This window comes from Mercenaria mercenaria, unplaced genomic scaffold (genome assembly GCF_021730395.1).
Source record: "Mercenaria mercenaria strain notata unplaced genomic scaffold, MADL_Memer_1 contig_524, whole genome shotgun sequence".
In the NCBI taxonomy this organism is placed as follows: Eukaryota; Metazoa; Mollusca; class Bivalvia; order Venerida; family Veneridae; genus Mercenaria; species Mercenaria mercenaria.
Window position 1 is genome coordinate 1 of NW_026463403.1, and position 23595 is coordinate 23595.

General features: G+C 33.3%; 1 protein-coding gene across 1 annotated transcript in view; it reads left to right on the forward strand.

Moving 5' to 3' along the window:
* Positions 1–26: 26 nt before the first annotated feature.
* Positions 27–23595, forward strand: part of LOC128554556 (uncharacterized) — a 58712-nt gene continuing 35143 nt past the window's right edge. Inside the window, exons 1-10 of the mRNA XM_053535826.1 lie at positions 27–174; positions 1107–1178; positions 11162–11548; positions 14400–14615; positions 15475–15605; positions 17350–17416; positions 18792–18922; positions 19657–19723; positions 20955–21085; positions 22568–22634. Coding sequence (XP_053391801.1) covers positions 27–174; positions 1107–1178; positions 11162–11548; positions 14400–14615; positions 15475–15605; positions 17350–17416; positions 18792–18922; positions 19657–19723; positions 20955–21085; positions 22568–22634 — 1417 coding nt within the window. The remainder of the gene's footprint in view (positions 175–1106; positions 1179–11161; positions 11549–14399; positions 14616–15474; positions 15606–17349; positions 17417–18791; positions 18923–19656; positions 19724–20954; positions 21086–22567; positions 22635–23595) is intronic.

Genomic DNA, 23595 nt, shown 5'->3' on the forward strand with positions numbered 1-23595 from the left:
TGATAAGTAGTTTAAACTTTCTTTCAATGAACATTGCCGAAGAAAAGAAACTTGAAGTTTGGAGTCTCATTGAGCGCTACAAGAAGAAAAACGACGATGGTGATGCTGATGAGTATTTAGGTCAACTGAGGAAATCTGGCATGCTGGTGAAGACACTGAGAGACATACACGAAGGTATACATACAGATGTTTACTGCAAATTGGAAAGTATATTTCGCTATGCAAATTTCATTGCTCAGATTACATATACTTGCACAGCAAATATTAAACAATTAACCAATCAACAGTACTTGAATTAAAACCAAAGGCAAAAAATCTATATATATTATGGTTTGTACAAATATGCAAAGTAGTTTGATATTCGCAACTATGATATCGCAGATGCACGAACAGGAAGTCTTGTAATTTTATATTTTACAGGGTCTTCAGTTTATTTGTGTAGAGTGGTTAAAGATCATATTATATCATTATATTGAGTTTGTTAAGTGTTACAAATAATATGTCGATACCGTTGACCTAAAGTTTAAAAGTGCGTACAAAATGTAAATCTGTTCAAATTTAAATCGTTCCGACAATGAATAGAATTTTTGAACATTTGCAAGTTCATATTTTTTAGTAATAGTTTTGATATCTTTTATATGGTTTTCACTCAAAAAATTCTGTAATGCAGTAAGAGCAATTATCAAAACCTATGTAACATTCATGTTATAATGTATTGATTTATGTTATTAGAATCCCCTGTTTAAATTAGGAAAACATATTTTAATATGTGTGTTTTAAGTAATCAAAATTCGTATTAAAGCATGACTAAACATTTAAATAAAGACTATACCACAAAGAAGAACATGCCTCTGATTAAATTACTTACTGTTGTCACTTTGGTACAACGCGAACTACTTTTCTATTCTTGTAGTGTTTTACCTTGAATCAATTATGCAAATTATTACACTTTTACTTTTGGGTAACGCTATCTTCTTTGCTGCGATACACAGCAACATTTGTACTTATTTTTTATTCACATTAGGCACTAAATTGGTATTAAGTTGATATCAAAATTGTGGTTGATGTTGACATGACATAACACGAACTATATTTTTTTCTGTCAGAAACTGTTGTCAGACTGAAGCAGTCACTGAGATTACTAGACGAAACGGGGATAAATTTCAAGGCAGAACATGGTGAGTCAATGTGAAAAAGAAAAAAAAAATACAAAAGATGAAACTTCATAATGCGGCACAAATGTGGTTGAAATATGTGGAATTTGACTTAAAATTGAAAATAATAAACATTTATTAGGAATTTTTACGGACTTACGCAGTCCTTCGTTATAGCCGTTTTTCGAGGTAAGCGGATTCGAGAAACATAATCTAGCTTTGCATCACTTACAGTAACATTGATATTGCATACTTGTCAAACATGTATCATGTAAAGCGACTAACCCACAAATCGTGGCGCCGTGTCAGATTTTAAAAAATCAAACGTTTGCTACATTCGGTGTTCTTAAAATGGTTTTTTTTTTCGGTGTGGGGGGGGGGGGGGGGGACGAGGGGGGGGGGGGGGGTGGATGTGGTCCTCCGTAGCCGAGTGGTTAAGGTCGCTGACTTCAAATCACTTGCCCCACATCGATGTGGGTTCGAGCCTCACTCGGGGCGTTGAATTCTTCATGTGAGGAAGCCATTCAGCTGGCCATTCTATCCAGGTGCCTACTCGTGGTGAAATAATGCACGGAGGGGCGCCTGGGGTCTTCCTCCACCATCAAAGCTGGTAAGCCGCCAGATGACCTATAAATGTGTCGGTGCGACGATAAACCCGACAAAATAAATAAAAACAATGTATTTTTCATTAAAATCTGTTGAAAATCGGTGTTTTACTAATACATTTAAAATAAAAAAATTCGTCTACAATTTCTGATAAGGGTTTCCCGGCTTATTAAAAATCAAAGTGCTGCAAACACTGAAGGAAGGTTGTCCTGGAAAGTGGCAAACCACACAGAGCAAAAATGAACATTTGCGTTTAACAAGTAAATGCTTACCAAAAGTCACACTAGAGATAACTTTAACAATTAGATAAAGAACAGTAAGAGGCCTAGGTTTGTATTGCTCCTTGTGGGGCAGTGACAGATACAGGCTTCATCGCTAGACACTTTTACCACAAAGAAGGTTAAGAGAAAGACAGTTTGTACTCTGTAATAAAGTTTCACTAGGAGGCTAGCAAACTCATTTCAAACGTGGTTGTTACAGAAAAGGAAGGATATTGTACCTTCTTTCAACTTTAGTTTATAATAAAACTAAAACAGTGTTAGTCATTTACAAAAAAAAAAAAAAAAAAAAAAAAAAAAAAAAAAATACGCACTACACTTCTGGTCTTGGTTCATAAAGCATTTATTTTAATTAATTGTTTTACTAATTTTGTTTCCTTTCAATTTAGAGAGGCTGTAATCACAAATACTTGACATTTTTACATTCTAGACTTCATTTAAAGAGAATTCCTATAGTTTGTTTCCTTTCATAGAATTATTTTTCAAAGTCACATATGATAGGAAAAGTTGTGCTGAAAACAATGAACAAATAAAAGCAATGAGTCACCAGGCTTGTTTTTGTGAACAATTGTTTTGAACACCCACTGTTGTTGAAACTTTTGTGGACTGTTTTCTTATTTTAATGAAAAATACCCATAGTGAAAGATATCATTTTAAATTTTGAAAAAAAAACAAACTTTTTTCATAGAATATTTACCTGTTTTTCTTGTGTATAAATAATTGTATTCTGAGCATAAAAATGGCTAAAAATATATGGGTCGCCAGGCTAAACTTATTTAAAGAGAATTCCTATAGTTTGTTTCCTTTCATAGAATTTTAGAATTTTTTCAAATTCACATTTATGATAGGAAAATTTGTGCTGAAAACAATGAACAAATAAAAGCAATGGGTCACCAGGCTTGTTTTTGTGAACAATTGTTTTGAACACACCCACTGTTGCTGAAACTGCCAGCGATTTTTCAACATTTTCATAATTTTCTGCATTTGCATAAAGACCAACCAAAATATACATCAAGACAGCACAATAAGGTTTATTCTTTTTACAGATTTTATTATATACATATTTGATATCATAGTCATATTTGTAATACTATATCCTTACAATAATGGATACAAATGAAGAAAAAGTTGTTCCATATTCACTTTTGTGAACTGTTTTCTTTTTTTAATGAAAAATACCCATAGTGAAGAATATTTTTAAAATTTTGAAAAATAATTGTATTGTGAGCATAAAAATGGCTAAAATTTTTGGGTCACCAGGCTAAACTTTATGTTAAGACAGCTTAAATGCAACACATGTTTGGACGAAAAATGGCACGAACCTGATCAAATTGATTACATGTATATCTGCTAGAAGTTAAGAAAAGTTTTGAAAATTCTTAATTCTTTCTTTAATTGAATACTAAATAATCTGAAAGGTGATATTGTTTTATTAGTAATAAGTCAATTGTCTTATATTACATGAACAACACTGTCTTTGTACTAAAATGAGATGCGAAAACACAACTACAAAAAATGGCAAGATAACTGTCAGGCATGATACTTGTCAATACAACATAAACCAGTATCAACATTTGATTACTGATAAAACTTATCAAAAAATGTTATTTCATTCAAGATTCCCCATATTTAAGATTGTCTGTCACATGTTTCAACAAATGTTGTCTTCACTTCAGTTTTCCATAGAAAGTGTCGGCTGCGCAGAAAGATGCGCATAAAAAACTATAGGAATTCCGTTTAATGTAAATCATATTTAGGTTTAGGAGTATATCATCTCAGAAAAAAATGATAAACGAACAACATCTTTACCAATATTATACCTGACCATTGTTCTGCCGTACTGTCCCGTATGACAGATACTTGAAATATTCTGAAAAAGCTGCCCCCCTTGAAAATGAATGCCATTATAAAGAAATAAGAATAAGCAATTGCTAAAAACTGTGTTTCACCAAGTATTGTGAAATTTAAACACTCGTTCGCTATTGCAAATGCATCAAAACAAACATATGTAACAGTTCTTGAAAATGGTGAATTTTTAAGGCGTATAACTATCCGGAAGTGGGACCCCTTTAAGCAGTCCTTCTCCGGAACTCAAAGTTTATATCAGTATAGCTCTACTGACATTTATTTTGTAGAGTAATATACAAGTTTTACATGCTGTTCAATCTTCATGTGAAATAACTCTTTCTTTCTATGATATGGTGTTGTTCGATATTTTTTTCTCAAAACGTAAGACTAAGCGTTAAAACCTGTGAAATGTTTCAGTGAAATTATTAAAGGAATAAGTTTTGAATACTAGGGGAAAGTAGTGACTTAAGTAAAATATTTTAAGATGGTTTATAAACACAGCACTAGGACTCCGTTGTTTCATTAAGAAACAGTACACTGTATTCAAGCGATTCACATACATACCCCACTCATTGGTTTGTCCGGAATTTTAGCCAATATAACTACCCCCATTTAGCACAACTACGCAACAAAAATGTGCACATTATACAGGTTATATAACAGCAAACGTACACAAAAAAATACGTCGTCTTGAATATTGCGCATGTTTTGCTCCGAGTAACAGCTATATTTTATCTTTATTAAACTTAATAAGACGCTAAAATACCGTTACATTTAAAATGTTCACGACTTTACACGAGATCAACGATGGCTCTATCGTGTTCACCAGACTTATCAACGATAGCCTTCAACACATTTTCTAGTTTTATTATGTTCGTTTAGAATTCAACAATATTTTGGATATTTTCACAGAAAGACAGGTTACCGAAACATCATACATGGGAAAGACCAGTGCTAGTCTCCCATCATCCGTCTACCAGAAATGATATTGTATAGTAAAAAATCAGTAATCTAAAAAACGCAAAATGTAAATTTCCTCGTGGCTCAGCCCATTTCATGAAAAAATATATGTTACTCGTTAGCCATTCAGTGCGAGTACAATAAAAAAAGTAGGCCTATATGTATAGTGGGCGCAACTAGAACCCGATGGTTGACCTTTGTATTATAATAAATAATTATTGAAAAGGAGTGTACGTAAAAAGCTTCATCACTTTGCATTCATAAATTTAAAAACGACATAGATTTATAGGGATATAGATTTACTGTAGTGGTGTAAGCGCTTGAATACTTGTTTTGTTAAATTATATATAGAGTAATATGTTCGAGCCCCGTGAGGGATTTTTTTTTAAAAAATATTCTCTCTTTTGCCTATTTTAAGTCTTTTGCCTTTTCAATTTTGCTATATTTTGTGTTTATATTTTTTTCGGGCATCCAAAGAAAAAGCCATTTTCAAATTAGTGTATTATTAAAGTTTTAATTGTAAGTATACATACTTTGGTACTGCTTTGTATACAAACTAATACCATACAACTATACACGGCTACCCTAAGCTACCCTTATTTCTATAATGAAATAATCGATATGAATAATCAGCCTAAGGTCAACCATCGCGGTTGAGTTGCGACCACTATACAGGTTATATAACAACAGCCAAACACAAAATATTGTTACTAGTCTTAGGAGCCCGCCCACTTAGCTCAATAGGCATAGCGCAGATCTACGGAAAGTTCGATCCTCGGGCGGACGTATGTTCTCCGTGACAATTTGATGAAAGGCATTGCGTCTGAAATCATTCGTCCTCAACCTCTTATTCATGTAGGGGAGTTGACAGTTACTTGCTGCGAACTGCTTTAGAGAGTTTATGTACGGTTACGGATCTAGCTAAAGTTATTTGTTGCGACCACCATGCAATACACTCAACAAATTCCTAATCGGTCAGTTTATATTGTATTACTATTTTGTAAATAATGCACGGAATTTCACATACCGACATTTGAATAGGTGCAACAGCTAATTCTTAATTTGTTTTTGGCTGACACACGACCAAAGTAACCGCATTAGGCGTTTTGAACAATAACATAAAACACATATTTGACGTCGCAGAATGTAATAAAGCCATGAAATATGAAATTACATTAGTGCAGTAACGCTTTGACGTCGACGTCGTTTATAGTATCTGAGACGTTGGTCAAATGACTTATAATAGTGAAAGTGGATGTTTTGATGTTTCGGCAGGATGAGCTTACATGTGATAAAAAGAATATTACATTTGTGACTTTTCAGTTATAATTTATTAAAATCGTTGAATGAAATTGATAAAATGCTCGGCAGATCCTCGCATTTTATAATTTTATTCAACTCGTTTAATAAATTCAGTATGAAAAGACACTCATATAATATCCTCTATTGATATATCTAGTTTCAGTTTCGGCAGCATACGTTAATATAAAGATATCTTAAATCAAAGAAGAAATACATATATTTTTATAACTCTTTGTGTAAATATATCGGAAACTGATTTTTTTATTATCAAATATTCATTTACATTGTTATTCACAGTTCAAAAAAAAAAAAAAAAAAAAAGAAATAAGCGGGTCGCTTTAATCATCCGTAAACTGCAAGCGTTTATTGTCTCCGATTTAAGCAAACTAAATACTGTTAAAGTATAGAACTAGCTTATTCCAACGGAGTTTCGAGATCTCAGGAGTGATCACAAAATCGAATAAAGATTTTTTTCCCGTATATATATTTATTGGAGAGTGAAGAAGCGTTTGCACAGGCAGGTATGGGTCTTCGATAACCATCCAAATATGGCGTCGTCCCCGGAAATGAAGAAGGGTGTCACGTGACTGTCATGTGGCCGGTTTTGGCGCGAATTTTTGGCATTGGAGCAATATTGAATTATAGGCTTTCGGATATTAATATTGATACACCACTTCGATATCTAGCGTTTCGGAAACGGAAATGCCCGATGTTTCACGATCAGACACTGCCTATTCCTACGACCAAAATCAATAAATGAAAGGAAAATTTGTAATGCACCTATATTTGTTTTGTTACAATATTTTGGCAGCTCTTTAATCAGTCTTGATAATAACTTTGCATACTCTTTTATCATCTTATTGTTGGTTTCATTTTTTTCAAGGCGACTCTTATAGGGAATTATTTTATTCCAACGGAGTTTTATTAAGTGATTAAAACTCGAATAAGACCTTTTTCTTATATGTACTGTAGGCGTACATTTATTAGCTCGGCAAAATTACGTAATTTTGGTGAAATATCTAATTAATGCGGGGACGTGAATTAGCGCTCTAGCGAGACCGCTTATTTCTAATTTTAGCGCTGTCCGAGATGAGGCTCCCGGAGATTTACGGAGATTCACGAAGATTTTCACGAACATTTTCATCTTCGTCCATAGTGATGGAGCTCGTTACTTCACAAAAAGGAAAGTTACAATTTGTGTTTGATGGATATATTTTAATAAGGACAAACGTCGTAAGGATAAAGTAGTAAAACGTATTGGCGACGTGTCATACAAGAATGTTCAGGTCGAGCTGTAACCATCGGGGAACCACCGAAGATGCCCGAGGAACAAAACGCTACACCGTCATAGAGGCCCTTAGAATTACCAATATCTAATAAACAAACTAAAAAAGAAAGCAAGAACTTGCTCTGGAAGTAAATCATAATGGCAATAAGCACGTTATTATTGTACTTCTTTACACGCGATCTGTTTCAGGCCTGTACCACTATAAATAATTGAACATGAGCGAATATTAGTTTTTTAAATGTGTATTATATATTTTTTGGATTAAATTGATCATAAACATCAAAATACATGGACGATCTTTTCTGAATACATAATATTTAAATAAATATACTAACTGAATTACATCTGCTGAAAGTTTTTATCTGTGAGATTCGTGTTCGTGGACTGAAATAAAAACATTGCAAACTTTGCTCTACATATATCTATATTACATCTGCTGAAAGTTTTTATCTGTGAGATTCCTGTTCGTGGACTAAAATAAAAACATATATATATAACTGCACTCACTTGAAAAAAGACTACGTCGATTATTATGTAATGAATACCTTCCTAGGAGATAAAGACAGGTGTCATTACGCCATAACAAGGTCCAAAATTCTTATAAGTTACTTGAAGGCTATCTATCCATCATGATATGATGATCAAAAATAACGACGTTTGAGACAATGTGGCGCGGCGTTATTGAAATTCTATAGTTTAACTACAGTATGTATTCCGTGTTTATTTTTTGACAACTCGTAAAAAACGGTTATGGCGTTGATTTATAACAATAACACTTAAGCTAATGTTTCCTTCTAAATAATCAAGTAGTTAAAAGCGATTATATCGTATACAGGGTTGTCAAATTATCTCTGTTTTATTGTTTTATGCTTTTATTTATAATTACTAAATTTTTACAGTTCAACAACTACACCGGTTTTAACGGTACAATAAAAACCAATCTATTTAAATAAAGTTTGCTATGATCAAAGGAAATCGCATAACTTAAGTTGATACTGACATATATAATCCACTAAATAGACGTTTTGTTGTTTTGCCAATATCTTAAACCTTATCGAAATAATGTCATTAATTTTGCAGAGTAAGGGATTGTATATCATTTTTGTCATACTTCAATTAATTTGAAAGAATGTAAACCATATTGCTAACTTTTTTTTTTCATTATTGACTAAATTACAGATATTATCTTACGGATATGAACATACAGAAATGTAGAAATGAGCTGTTATCTGTGACATAGAATGATATTATTTGACACGTAACTTGTCTAGTATGTCCTAGTATGTCCAAACTAAGCTCTTTGTCATCGAAATTGAATTGTTGTCACATACAAGATATCAGTGTTGCACTTAATCGAACTGGTATTAAATTTTGTGTCAGCTGTGTAAGTTTGGTCAGTACCTGACAACAATTTTCACAACTGCACATTTTAATACCACCACCCATTAACTAAACATTAACCGTAAATGTTCGAGTCTTAATCTTGACTGTCTGAAGATTTAGACCGAACCTTTCAGATATGTGTAAAAATTTCAAGGTAATCTAACCCCTGAAAATGAAGAAAAAGTGTAAATAATTATAAAAATGTAAATTATATGTCGGTGTTTTGTCGATGTTTGTGTCGATGTTTTTGTCGATCTTTTGTCGTGTCGGCGTTTTGTCGAATCGATGTTTTGTCTGTCGATGTTTTGTCGCGCTCCCAGTATAATATTGCCTACGTAACTGTATTGCTTCTTGTATTTTATTATAATAATCTGCGTGTTTTATATCCTGTATACTAGTTATAATTGCTGAAATAAAACGAGATTGTCACACATTTAAATCATTGAATCCCCTTTGTCCTACATGCATTGTGTCTCAATACAAACGTTCACACATTTCCGTAAACAGCGACTGCAACAACGGACATGCCCGAAGGTGATACGGAAAACGATAACAACTTGATCAAATGAAAAAAAAATTAACACAAGCTTAAATATTTTATTTTGCATGATCATATATTTAAAATAATAATATGAACAATAATCAGGAATATCATACGAACCTTAAAATATTTGCAAGCAGTGTAACTAGTGCAAAGTCTCAAGAGTATTTATTTGCAAAAGTTCGAAGAAAACATCATCAAATGAAAATGTACATGAAAATGCTTGGCGAATTAATGCGTGGGCATGAATTAGCGCACGTGGCATAGCGCTAAAAGCGCTGTTATTAGTACACCGCTAAAATAAGAAAGCCTACAGTATATGTTTGTGCAGGGGTGGAGAAGGGGGAGGGATGAGAAAAGTGTGTGTGTGTGGGGGAGGTGATTGTGGTTACACTGGCAGGTTTGTCTTCGACAACTGTCCAAAAACGGAATTCCCGTCAGCAATATCTCGTGACAATCAATGAAGCGCACATGTGTAGGTTTCACACACTGTTGTGACGTTTTAAAATTAAAACAAACAATACAATAGCATAAAATAAAGTCAGCACACTTTAAGATGCCGTCAGTGATTTCTCGTTGGCCTAGTGCGGTATTCGTATTATACTTTTTCGTCTTGAGTTCGATTCCCAGACACGTTAAATTTTGTCTTTAATTTCTTCTTCACTACAATTCAATGAAGACAAAAGGAGTTAGTAGTAAATCTAATTCTAACATGTTTATAAAACTATATGTCACAATTGACACGTAATTATGTCTAAATACTCTCCACCTTTAATATGAACTAATGTTTTTTAAGCTTTCCTGTGATATTTTTTTTAAGCATGTACGGGTTAGTTTTATAAGTTTTATAGCAATCTTGCACTTCACTTTAATAAAAGCAATGCCCGACAATAATTTTAGGATTAATTAATTTATGGATTCTATCGATCTTATATGAAAATAACGAACAAAACAAAAGATAAATGGTAAGGGTAGATTCCCCGGAAGCACAGAGCACAAACACCCCAGCCCAAGAGCCACGCATTTACATAGTAGGCCCACAACAAAAAGAAGCTGTAATGGAAAAATATTTCAGACGGGTTGCTGACAACAACAAAAAAACCCCCAAAAAACAAGAGAAAAACAAATTTACATTAAGTATGTGACGCAAACTCAAAACAAATGGGGATCAAACTCCCGACGAAAAGGTATCAAACAAATATCGTTACCGCTGGCCAACGAGGAATCACTGACTAAATCGTAAACTTAATGTACTGACTTTATTTTATGCCATTGATTTGTTTTTACTTCTAAATGCCATAATACTGTGCTCTCCCTATATTTCGGTTTTGCGGTGAGCGATGTTCGTGTACTTTTAATAATGGAAAGGTCCGTTATTTAGGTAGTTTTATTCGGTACGATAGTGGTTCTTACCTAAATAAGGCAAAGTAAATCATGCTGACTTTCCTAATCGGTAGAGGAGTATATAAATTGACCAATCGCAATGTATGGGCACTTTTGGTTTGCTGCCTTTTTAGCTTCTAGAAATACTGTCGCGTTTCGTTCTATATTTATCAGTTTTACAAAATAGAGCGTTGTAACGGTTTATAAAAGTTCATGAGAAAAAAAAAAAAAAATGGAACGTTCCATTAATCCTGGAAGCTATAAACTGGTCAACCATTATTTTTAATACATGAAACAGTGTCGGCATTTTGCCTTTCGGTGATTATTCTAAAACTTACAATTCACAATGTGTGGGTTAGTCGCTTTAGTTTTATTCTATTTATATAGCAAGTACCTAGCACTTATCTTACAATTTCAGATTTAGAATTAAAAATATTGACAACTTGTCAGAACGAGGAAAAGAAAAAGGATGCGGAAGAATACCTTGAAAGAAATCTTCATGCCTCCATTAACGAGTCAGATCGTCCGGCCAATTTGATAAGGAAAGAAACAGACAAGCTTGTTGCTAGTATTTCCATACATCCAGATGTAAAACCAACTGGAGTTAAAAGAAGCTGCGTTCTGTTGTCATTCAGAAGTTCTTCGCCTTCTGGGTTGATACACATTTTAGACTACTGTGGTAGTCATCACTTTAAAGCTAGACTTCATAACATTGCAAAGGAGTTGCATTTCTTATTTGAAGATGCTTTTCTTTTGCAAGGACATGTCACACTTGAAAGTCTTTTTAGAGAAACACAAAATGTCGGTACGTATTACACTTTTATTTTGTCCCATAAATTACGGATACGTGTTCTAAAGTAGGCAAAGCTGCAGGTAAAAAGAAATACATGTACTCATATTTATTTAAAATACTGGTTCAAAGCAAGTTTAGATATAACTTTGAAAGGAAACCGAGTCGCTTAGTTCGAATTACAAAGTACGTATACTCATGTTCAAAATCTTACTTATGTATTCGCTGACTAGGAAAGATAAACATGTTTTGTCTTTTCCGTCCGCCTGCCTGTCAGTCCGTTTGTTTGGGAGTCGCAAAATTTTGTCGGCACATTTCCACTTTAACCGCTGGTCAGATATCAATAAAACCTACAGCTATGTAAGTGATGAAGCGTAGCTGAATATATCGCCGGCATGATCTGCTTGTATCTTCTACGGCTGGTTATCTAATTAGTTAATTGATTTTAGGTCAATTTTGAAACGAGTTCCATAACCAAAATTAAAACCGACTTTTCAAACATGTTGCGACAACTGAAATAAAAAGTTTAAAAATTGTAAAATTCGTTATTACGTAGGCCTGTTGTATGCAAACAAGGAAGAATATGCAACAGGGAAATCCGCGTTCTATAAAAGCAGCCTCCCCAAACGCGCACACGATCAACACACGCAAACCACACACACACAAAGCAAACACACAAAGACAGAACAAACAAAGGATCACAGTGGGGTATCGCCTTGAAACGGTCGGTGGCAAAACCAACACTGGGATCTTTAACCGGTTTATGGTGCATCTTACCCCAATCGTACCCCCACTATGTTCCAAAGTCACAGAACAGTGTAAATAAAAGTTATCCCCGCCAGGTGAAACCTTAACATGCGCAGATGAAGGCATGTAACGTAAAACACAAAAATGCGTAGCGTCCAACTGTAAATTAGGCTGAAAAACCAAACATGCGGTGTGTCTCAAAACATTTGGGTCATGACCTTTTTTAACAAAACGTTTAATGACTTTACTAAATACAGTTGTAAAATTGCCATGACCCAAAATCTTACGAAATTGTAAACCACATCCCCATAAAAAACAGGTTTTGATTTACCTTCCCGCAGAAGTGTCTTTAAATTGCTATTGTATTTCAAGACCAAATCTGAATTACGATAGCAAAATTTAGCGCAGTATTTACATAATTTATAATAACTGAAGCCCCGTTGAAGAAATTTATTTGTGATATATAGGTTATGTTCATTGAAATCCTCAACATGACTACACGCTCTTGCATTGCAAACAGAATTAACTGAGAAATATATATCCCATAGCCTAGGGTACATCCCCATCCAAATGGGGGAAATTTACAATACTAAAATAAAAATCATACCTCTTGTCATAAATTTCGGTATGTATAAAAGTATAGAGAGATGTAAATCTAGAAATGGTCCAGTAGTATCCGAGTTGTTAGTCTTGTTTAATTGCAGCTCCACCAAATATCATCCACCAATAAGAGTGGCTTTTTAAAATTCCTTACGGAAGAGATTACACGTGTAGCCGTTTAAATTTATTTCTTGAACTGAAGTGGAAGTTAAAGAACACATGTGTATTTGTTAGCAGCAGGAGGAAACTGTTTTTTTTTTGTTTTGTTTTTAATAAAGTGTTTTTCTAACCATTGTTACAACACAAAGTAAAATAAAAATCATAACAAATTATTTATTCAGCACTGAAACTGAAATTCTAAATTTAAAAGAAATACTGGAAACATGTCTTCCCATTCGATAATGTATGGTCTATAACGTATTGCATGTATACCGAGGTGCGGTGGCCTAATGGATAAGGCACCTGACCTGTAATCGGAAGGTGGAAGGTTCGGGACGGGACTTGTTACTAAAAAATGAGACCGGTTGGTGAGCCGTAAGTTAGTAAATAATGTTTACCAATTGCTTATGCCTACCTGCATGGTGCCTGGAATATTAAAATAGCAATCGAGAAGTAATGTTGTTCAATGTATGTAGATGTAACATAAGCCAAACTGGCTGACCCTGTCAGTAGAGGTGATACTATGATAATTAACACTTTACTATATATCATAATGTTCTGATAGTTGTTAAACTGTTTCAAAATTTGCCGTTGATTGTGACTCAAAGCAAAGCATTTTAGGTTATAACCCCGATATATTGCCAAAAAAGGAGTAGACTCGGTTTGATTGAGTCTATTCATGAGAGGTAATAAAATGTGCAACACCTCTCACGCCGTCTGGCAACGGCTTAAGCGAAACTCTATTCCACATATATTGTACAAAATCCATGATCCCAAAGGATTAGAAAATATAACAACACTGAATCCAAGTATGGAGAGACATTTTACATAAAACCTAAAATCATTACACTTAAAAACGTATACAGTAACGTTATAATATGGTTTAATTGGTCATGGAGGCTAACACACAGTCTGACAAAGAGATCTGTTTTTTTTATGATAAAAGCATTCGGCAATAATTTTTTTCTGGTAATCACAACTGTTTTACTATCGATTTTTATATTTCCCGGGAAGTATTTGTTTTCATTTAGGAAGTTCTGAAATCTAGGAATTTAAGTATTGAATATTTTTTTTTTCGGAAATTTGAAATATTTTCAACGATGCAAATAACTAAAAACCTTTTTTTAAGGATACCATGTTATATTCTTTAATACCGTGCATCTTTTTAATAAAACAAGTCAAAACTGGTGATTCTATTTCCTGGACGGAAAACAAGTTACTATAATTAGTAATAACTTTCCCGTTTCTGAAGTAGGGAATATCCTATTGACTGACTTAACGAACGATATGTTTCCCCTAGGTTCACCTTATTTCAAATATTTTTTTTTTTACATACGCAAAAAGACATCTGCTTTTGTAGATAACACTGAAGATGAATCTCACAAAGGACTAAGTATCCCACTGAAATGCTCATCTGTTGATGGAATGAGATATGTACTAGACACACTGAAAAACGAAAAGACCACAAATAGGCTGAATATCATTGCCGAAAAGATATCAATGGAGCTAAAGGAAACTGTGTCGATAAATATGACCCCTGATTTGTTGGAATTTAGAGATGTATTTGACGAAACAGGTACTGTTATTAATCTTTTTTGCACACCTGACTGACGTTTCTGATGATTGTATCTATGCAGGAAAAACCCATTTGGCACCCCATGCCAGAGGACTCTACTGCTGATATTGGCAACTAACAATTCTTGCATTGATTATGTATTGTTTTTATTAAATTTGATACAAGTCAAATGCCTTGATAGGTGGTCTTCTTTCCTTCAAATCAAGGTTTTTACGTTAAGGCATAAGGTTACGCTACAAAAAAGATAAAACTAAATCTGGACTTAGATGTTGTATGTCATTTACAAGACATAAAGTTGTTATTGACGTCAACGAAAGTATTTCGCTAGCTCTATTTGGTCTTTGATATAGTACAATACGGTCTGCAAGAGAAATTGTCAAGCACCGGTTGTAGATACAGATATAATATATCTTTTTTGAGGCTATATAAGCAGAGACCCGTTACCGCCAAAACATTGACCTTCGAACCTGATATTGCTATTTGCATTTACAACTATTGACAAATCATGATAATTTCGACAAACTTATATTCCTTTATTATCATTCAGACATAATAATTATACTTTTGCATAGTCCTTAGCTGGAAAAGATATCGGGACTTGTTATAGAGGGAGATATTAAGTTCAAAAAGTGACGTTAAACATAGTCTTGAAAATGAAACGCCACAGTAATTAAGCTAGTTCCTGGATGGTTAAACGTCTATCATTTAACGGAAAACAAATACATTAAGAGCTTATTTTCGTAGGATTTCTCCCGTATTTGACAGTTTGGTAATATGTTTTAAGACTAGCTTTGGTTATAAAGCATTGCGAAAAGTCTTTCAGCTTAGAATGTTTTCTACAATATGTTAGTTCCTACAGATTCAGAGGGATCAGGCTCTGATGGTATTATTGTAGACGAAGTGGACAAAGCGGAGGATAAATATTCAACTGAAAAAGAATTGAAGCTACAGAAACTTGATACAAATAGAAAAGAATTTGAACATTCACCGGTAAAACATTTAGATATAAATTTTTATTGAAATGCTCTGTAAATTATTCTTTAAAGGTTACCTTAAACAAAGTCGCAGGATTAGCTTTTGCAATAAGATAGTCTTCAGAATCTGTCTTCAAATTTTCAAAATCGTATAATTTTATATACCGACACAATATTACTTTCATTCATCAACTTTACAAAAATAACTTTACACAAATGGTCTTTGTCTTACCTTCTACAAATATTATTCAAATTATATTGATTTGTCATGACAGATGGCCGCCAGGGCGAATTGTAACTTTTCCCGTATGTACATATTGGAAACTTTAGAACTATTCCTGTCAGAAACAGAAGACCCAATTTTAAAACAGTTTTACACAAATATGTCTTGGGTGATGTTTTATGAAATACATACAAATTATTCTGTTTTGTCAAAACGGCCGCTAGGGTCCGTTTGTCCGTCCGTCGTCAGCAAATTTTTTGAACGACATCTCCAAACCACTGAATTGTTTATGATGAAACTTTACACAAATGTGATCTGATATGATTTTTGCCTTGTTTACTTATACAATTTCCTTTTACTGCACATTAACAGTCAGAGGTATAACGGAACAAAAGTCTTTTCAACTACTCATGAGGAGCCACTATAAGTGTGTTTAGCAAACTTGCGCAAAAAAATTTGCATAAAACATTTCTCAAATTGTTTCATATTATTATGCTTCGTTTTAATTATAAAAAACGCATTATTCTCACAAAATGATCTGATCTGGGGCCGTATTCGTAAAGCATCTTAAGTATAAGTATAAGAAATTGATTATTTACTTAAGTATTACTTAGGTTAGAAATTTATTTTACTTAAGTATATTTGTTATTCATAAATCAACTTAATAAGTAATTCATGTTTTTTATTGTGGACGAAAACATTAAAAAACAACATTAATTTCAGACAGATACAACATGCACAATTATGTTTGAAGTGCTTTTATCTGAAAACACCACTTCAATCGTACGCACAACGCTATTTTATGTTCTGACTTAAGTAATTTCTTACGTATCTTAAGTTTTAGCTGTTTTATGACTAGAACTTAAGTTTTTACTTAAACTTAAGTTGAAATCACCACAAACTTAAGTAAAATCTTAAACTTAAGTCAAAACTTATACTTAGATGCTTTATGAATACGGCCCCTGTTCTTGTTTTGTTAAACGTTTGTTCTGTATCTTACCTTTAAAAGTTTTGAAATAACTAAGCACAAACCAAGTTAATATTAATAATGAGAGGACATGCAGAAAGCAACCTCTGGAATCATTTTTATACATAATTAAGCATAGACAAATTAATGTTAGAGACCTTTATCATTATGTGACGATAAACAGCATCAACTGTTTTGCCGCACTAATTAAGAGATGATAAGCGATGTTTATATAGTAAATGCAGGGATAGTCTTCTCTGTTATCTGTCTTCTTTCGAAATTTAATTCAGGTTGTATGTAGGCTTTTCATCATCCATACTCGTCTTTCAAAACTTTTATTATATCTTGAAGTCATTCTTGTTAACACCAAAGCTACGTCGTATGACGGTATATATATATATAATAGAAAATATTAAAAGTTACTGGTAGACAGAAATACAGATAGAGGAAACCCATTGGATGTTTTTCTTTTTTATTTATTTTATATATATATATATATATATATATATATATATATATATATATATATATATATACATACATACAATTATTTGACATTTTGAACTTCAGACTATTTGTACAGATGAAACAGTGAAAAGTACATGTGAGAAAGAGGAAGATTCAACCTTACTTCGAGGTATGCCGTTCGGTTAAAAAGTTCATTACTAGTACCCCAGAGGAATCATAGTATATAAATGTGTCAAGATTCTCAATGAATTCAGTTATCACCCTTGTTCATTGTCTACATGCATCACTGATCTCTGTTGTGAAATTGTTCAATAGCGTATCATATTCAAAAAGAGTAGAACAATTATTTTTTATCTTTTAAACATTATTACAATATGTATTATGCCATATGTAATTATGCCATTCACAAATAGGAGTATGAAAATATATTCTGTCTGAATACATGGTAATGTCAAATAGATACAAGATACAAGATACAGGATACAAGAATCTTTATTTCACGTCGGATAAAGTAAACATTAGCTCATGAGCTATTTCCCGACAAACAAAGGAAACAGAAATTAACAAAAACATAAAGCGGCTAAAAAGAAAGATAAGCGAAAGTTAGGCATATTAAAACATAAATTAAATGACAGCGGTTAAGAATGGCATGGTAATATAGTTATAAGAAACTTACATACATAGCACATATAAGCACAAACCTGTAAAAAAGTACATAATTAAAAGGGGAATGACATACATATAATACAGTACATAGTAAGTTTATTGCATAGAAGGTGCTAATCTTGGCAGCAGCTATATATAAAGACAATTAAAAGGCAAAAGAAATTTTAAAGGCTTCTTTAAGATTTGGTGAATGCTAGTAGCAAATTTACTTAGGTTGATGTAGCCCTTAGCACCTTCCTCTAGATAGTATAAAAGAAAGCACATAAAAGACTAGGTTTAAAGCACATTGAAGACTATGTTAAAAAACATGAACAAACCAGGTTTAAAACATCAACAAACAACAGTACACTGTCCCTACTGCAAACCAGATCACTTGGCTCTTACTGACATTCGAATGTCTAATCTGCCCAGCTAGTGTACTCGTCCAGCTGACAACAGGTAGGCTTCTCTATGGCAAATAGAAAAAAGCACAAAGGCCATCAGTGACTGGCAACTGGGAACAAATATACAACGTTTATTATCTTGGTGTGTAATTGTAACATAACTACAATTTAGAGGCGAAATGGTTATTCAACAGTTAAGAGAGTATCTACTTGTTATGTTTTACTTTTTAAATTAGCTCCAGTCGAAAACAAAAATAGTGTCATTCTATAGATTAACAGATTTAAAAGATTTTTAAGATTAATTTTTTATCATTTTACGCAGATGCATATCATAAACTAATTATTGTATTCATTTGTATTTGTTTTGTATTCTTTTCATCTTGTAAACATCACTGCAGGCAACATTTTTTGACAGTTTGTTGATACGTATTAAGACTAGCTTTTGTTTCAAAATATTGCAAAAAGTATTTTAGTACAATAAATAAGTTCCTGCAGATTCAGAGGGATCAGACTCTGGTGGTATTGATGCAGATAAAGTGGGTAAAGCCGGGAAAAGATATTCATCTGCAAAAGAACGGGAAAATCAGAAACTTGATGCAGATAGAAAAGCAGCGAAACATCCATTGGTAAAAGTATTCAGATAGATTTTTATATTGAAATAATGTATGTAAAAGTATTCAGATAGGTTTTTATATAGAAATAATGTATCATCCCTTTAAGGGTAAAGCTCACCTAGCCAAAGTTGCAAAAAATAGTCTTTACAATCTGTCTTTAAAATCTTTAACGTCGTGTCCTTTAATATATCGATACACTATCTACTACTTTCATTTATTAAGTGTACATGGTGCTTGTATAACTCTAAGGCAATGGCCTCTTTTTAAGTAACTGATGTTAACACATTTATGTTAATATTTTCTTATTCCATTGTATCATAGATAATACAGATAAGTACTGTAACAAAAATCCCCGAAAAAGATTTTTTACCAGTTGGTGTTGATTTTGAGAGGACATGCAGAAAGCAAGCTTTGAAATGTTTTTCACATAATCCAGAATAACCAAATCAATGTTAGAGACCTTATCATTATGTTGCGACAAGGAAAATGCAACCTTTAGTCCAATAAGTTAATAGATGATAAGCAATCTTTCTGCAGTAAATGCAGAGACAGTTTGTCTGTCTTCTTTCGTCTTTAATTCAGGTAAATATAATAAGCAGGCTTTTCATCGTCCATACTCATCTTTCAAAACTTTAATCATAATTAGATTTATTAAGCCATTCTTGCCAACACCAAAGCTACGTCATACATGTATGACATCGCGTGTAAATATATGATTGATTTGACTTTGACCGTTTGAATTTCAGGCCATTTGTACAGATGAAACAGAAAAAAGCAAATGTGATCAAGAGGAAGATTCGACTTTACTACCAGGTATGCCGTTCTGTTACAAAGAGGAATCATAGGCTATAAATGTGTCTAGATTTTCAATGAATTAAAGGGTTAAACCACTCTTGTTCATTGTCTACATTGTGCCCTGTTGTAATATTGATCAGTAGCGTTTCATATTGAAAAAGTAAGAGTAGCACAATTCTTTTTATCTTTTTAACATTATTACAGTATGTATTATCTCATATATAATTATGCCATTCACCAGTATGCTAATGAAAATATATTCTGTCTGAATACATCATACAATAGTTATTATCTTGGTGTGTAATTGTAACATAAGACTATAATTTAGAGGAGAAATGGTTATTCAACAGTTTAGAGAGTATCTACTCGTCATGTTTTACTTTAGTTCTGGTGGAATAATAGCGTCCATGGATTAATATATTTTAAATATTTTCCAGATTAATTTTCACCGTTTTCACGCAGATGCAGATAATGAACTGATAGTTTTATTCATTTTGTATGGTTTTGTATTCTTTAAGATTTGTATGCACCATTGGAGTCAAAGAAATGTTTTACAGTTTGGTAATATGTACTAAGGTAGTTCTGCTCGTTTGGATCGATTTTTTATACAATGTAGAATTTGATTGAATTCTGATTTTTCAAAATTTCAGAAAATACGTAGAAATTTCAGTAAATAAAAACGCTAGAGTTATGTGCTTGATTTTTTGCTAGACTGATTTGAAAGTTTTGGACCGCACGCAATATTCTATAACGGGAGTATATAGGAAAATCATAACTTTCATAACATTTTCGCGAATAGAAAGTTTTCTACAATGTAGATTTTGATGAAACTTCTCACAGTTGTAAATAAACACATGGCCTATACTTTGGTGAAATAAAATGTATAGCTCCGTGTGCTTATTATTGAGATTATTTGACCATTATTAAAGTAAACTGGACATTTCTCGCTAATTTTAAGCCATTATACTGAGTTTTTTTAACGTGTCTATAATTCTATATTTGGGCTTAAGAAATATAGCAACAGTGTCACTGAAATAGATTTACTCAAAGGTTTCGATTAAATCATAAATTATCTTCATTTCCGTACGCCAAATCCAGGCTTTATTCTACGTTTTCCGGATAAATGACGTTACGCCATCACTTCCGGTTTATCAAAGTCAACAACTACCTTAAGACTACCTTTTGTTTCAAAATACTGAAAAAAGCCTTTTAGTTAAGAATGTTCCATAAAAAAAGTAAATTCCTTCAGATTCAGAGGGAGCGGGCTCTGGCGGTACTGATGCAGATAAAGCGGACAAACTAGAGGACAGATATTCATCTAAAAAAGAACGTGATAATCAGAACCTTGATACAAATAAAAAAGCAGCGGAACATCCACAGGTAAAGCCATTCAGAAACCTTTTTTACACTGAAATGGTGTATTGTCCTTTTAGGATAAAGCTCACCCTAAACAAAGTCACAGGTTGAGAGCTATTAACATAATAATAACATAGTCTTTGCTGTCTGTCATCAAATATGCAACATCATATACTTTTAAATATTGACACAATACTACTTTCAATTATTTACAATAGTGCTTGTATAGCCAAAAGACAATGTCTCTCTCTGACAGATATTCGTGTATAATTATTTTCTTTTTCCATTGAATCATAGATACTACAGATAAAGTAAGTAATATAAAATCGCTTCTTTGCTTAAAACGTTGACCCACTAGACGATTTGTTACATAACTGTGTAAAATACATTTTCGCCTTTTTATTTATATTATATCTGTTGACTGCACTGACGAGCCGCCAGAGCAAATACAGAACAAAAATATTTTCTTCACATGATTCTTCTTCACTTCACTTAGCAAAACAAAATCATGTCGTCTTCTCAGGAACTGATCTGAGGACGCTAACCAAACAAGGTCAGAAACATCGTTTCCTGATCTTTTCAAATGTTTTGCTTGTCTCCCTTTCTTCACTTTGGGTACACCAAGGTTAATAATAGAACGAGTTGAAAAGAAACAAAGTTTCAGCACAAATCGTTTTAACTGTGTTAAAATTGATCTGCTTACTGCACACGGAAAAGTATACACAAAACATTGTCTCGAACACGTTTTGCTGGATATTTTACAAATTAGGTAGGAAGCGTGAAACCTATCATTATCTTGCTTAGCTGCATGTTTCAAGTCGATCTTCCTACAGGTTTAACTGCATGCATTGGTCTTAGATGTGTAATAAAAGACCATCTTGTTTTCTGTTAGCGATCATTTTATTCTAAGCAGCGCTTGAACATTATCATAGGCAAACAGAAAAAGCATTACGACTGAATGTTTGCGTCCTTACATACACAATTTCGTTTAAAATCTCCAACGTTTTTAAATAATCCATTTCGTTACAGAAGGGGTATGTGATGAGTATAACTAATGAAGCTGTGCAGTCTCTAAGCATTGAACTGTGAATTAACTAGAAGCCTCAGCTGCAAAAAAAGTTATTACATTCCTCCACCACTTTAAACGATAATGTGACACTTGTGTTAAGAATGTTATCTTCGAAAGGGTTTTTAGATATCCATCAGAAGAATGGATAGTAAGACATATGATTACCATATTAGGACAACTTACAGGCAGCTTAAAATTGTCTATGTTGTTTAAATTTTAAAGTGAATGCCATACGAGTATATCAAAGAATAATTGTTTGTTCTATACCTTATAGCCCCTGAAAATGTTTTCAAATAGCTAAGCACTAACCAATTGAATGTTGATTATAATGAGATGATATACAGAAAACGACAGATATAAGGGTTGAATAACTGATCACAAACAAGTAAATGCTTTTTATAATGAAATACTATATATTATGACTTTTTGAATTTAAGACTATTTGGACAGATGAATCTGAAGAAAGTACATCCGGCGATGAGAATGATTTGGACTTTTATCTAGGTAAGTCATTTACCTAACAATTATATCGGACAGGTCTTGATACCAGAACAATTACTCGCTGACTTAAGATGTAGGGCCATGATTCGGAAAAAAGTCATCAAATTATAGAAAGAAAGCAATGTTTTACATGAAAAGTTAACCGAATATAAATCATTTTTATTATTCTACGAAACCATTGCCAATTTACTCATATATGCATCGAGTTCCGGAAAGGGATTGCATGAAGGGGTCACAGCTCAGCGCCTTTAAAAACTCACCATTTTTAGCTCACCTGTCACATAGTGACAAGGTGAGCTTTTGTGATCACGCAGCGTCCGTCGTCCGTCGTCCGTCCGTCCGTGCGTCCGTGCGTCCGTCCGTAAACTTTTGCTTGTGACCACTCTAGAGATCACATTTTTTGTGGGATCTTTATGAAAATTGGTCTGAATGTTCACCTTGATGATATCTAGGTCAAGTTCGAAACTGGGTCACGTGCCTTCAAAAACTAGGTCAGTAGGTCTAAAAATAGAAAAACCTTGTGACCTCTCTAGAGGCCATATATTTCACAAGATCTTCATGAAAATTGGTCAGAATGTTCACCTTGATGATATCTAGGTCAAGTTCGAAACTGGGTCACGTGCGGTCAAAAACTAGGTCAGTAGGTCTAAAAATAGAAAAACCTTGTGACCTCTCTAGAGGCCATATATTTCAAAATTTCTTCATGAAAATTGGTCAGAACGTTTACATTGATGATATCTAGGTCAAGTTCGAAACTGGGTCACGTGCCGTCAAAAACTAGGTCAGTAGGTCAAATAATAGAAAAACCTTGTGACCTCTCTAAAGGCCATATTTTTCATGGGATCTGTATGAAAGTTGGTCTGAATGTTCATCTTGATGATATCTAGGTCAAGTTCGAAACTGGGTCACGTGCGGTCAAAAACTAGGTCAGTAGGTCTAAAAATAGAAAAACCTTGTGACCTCT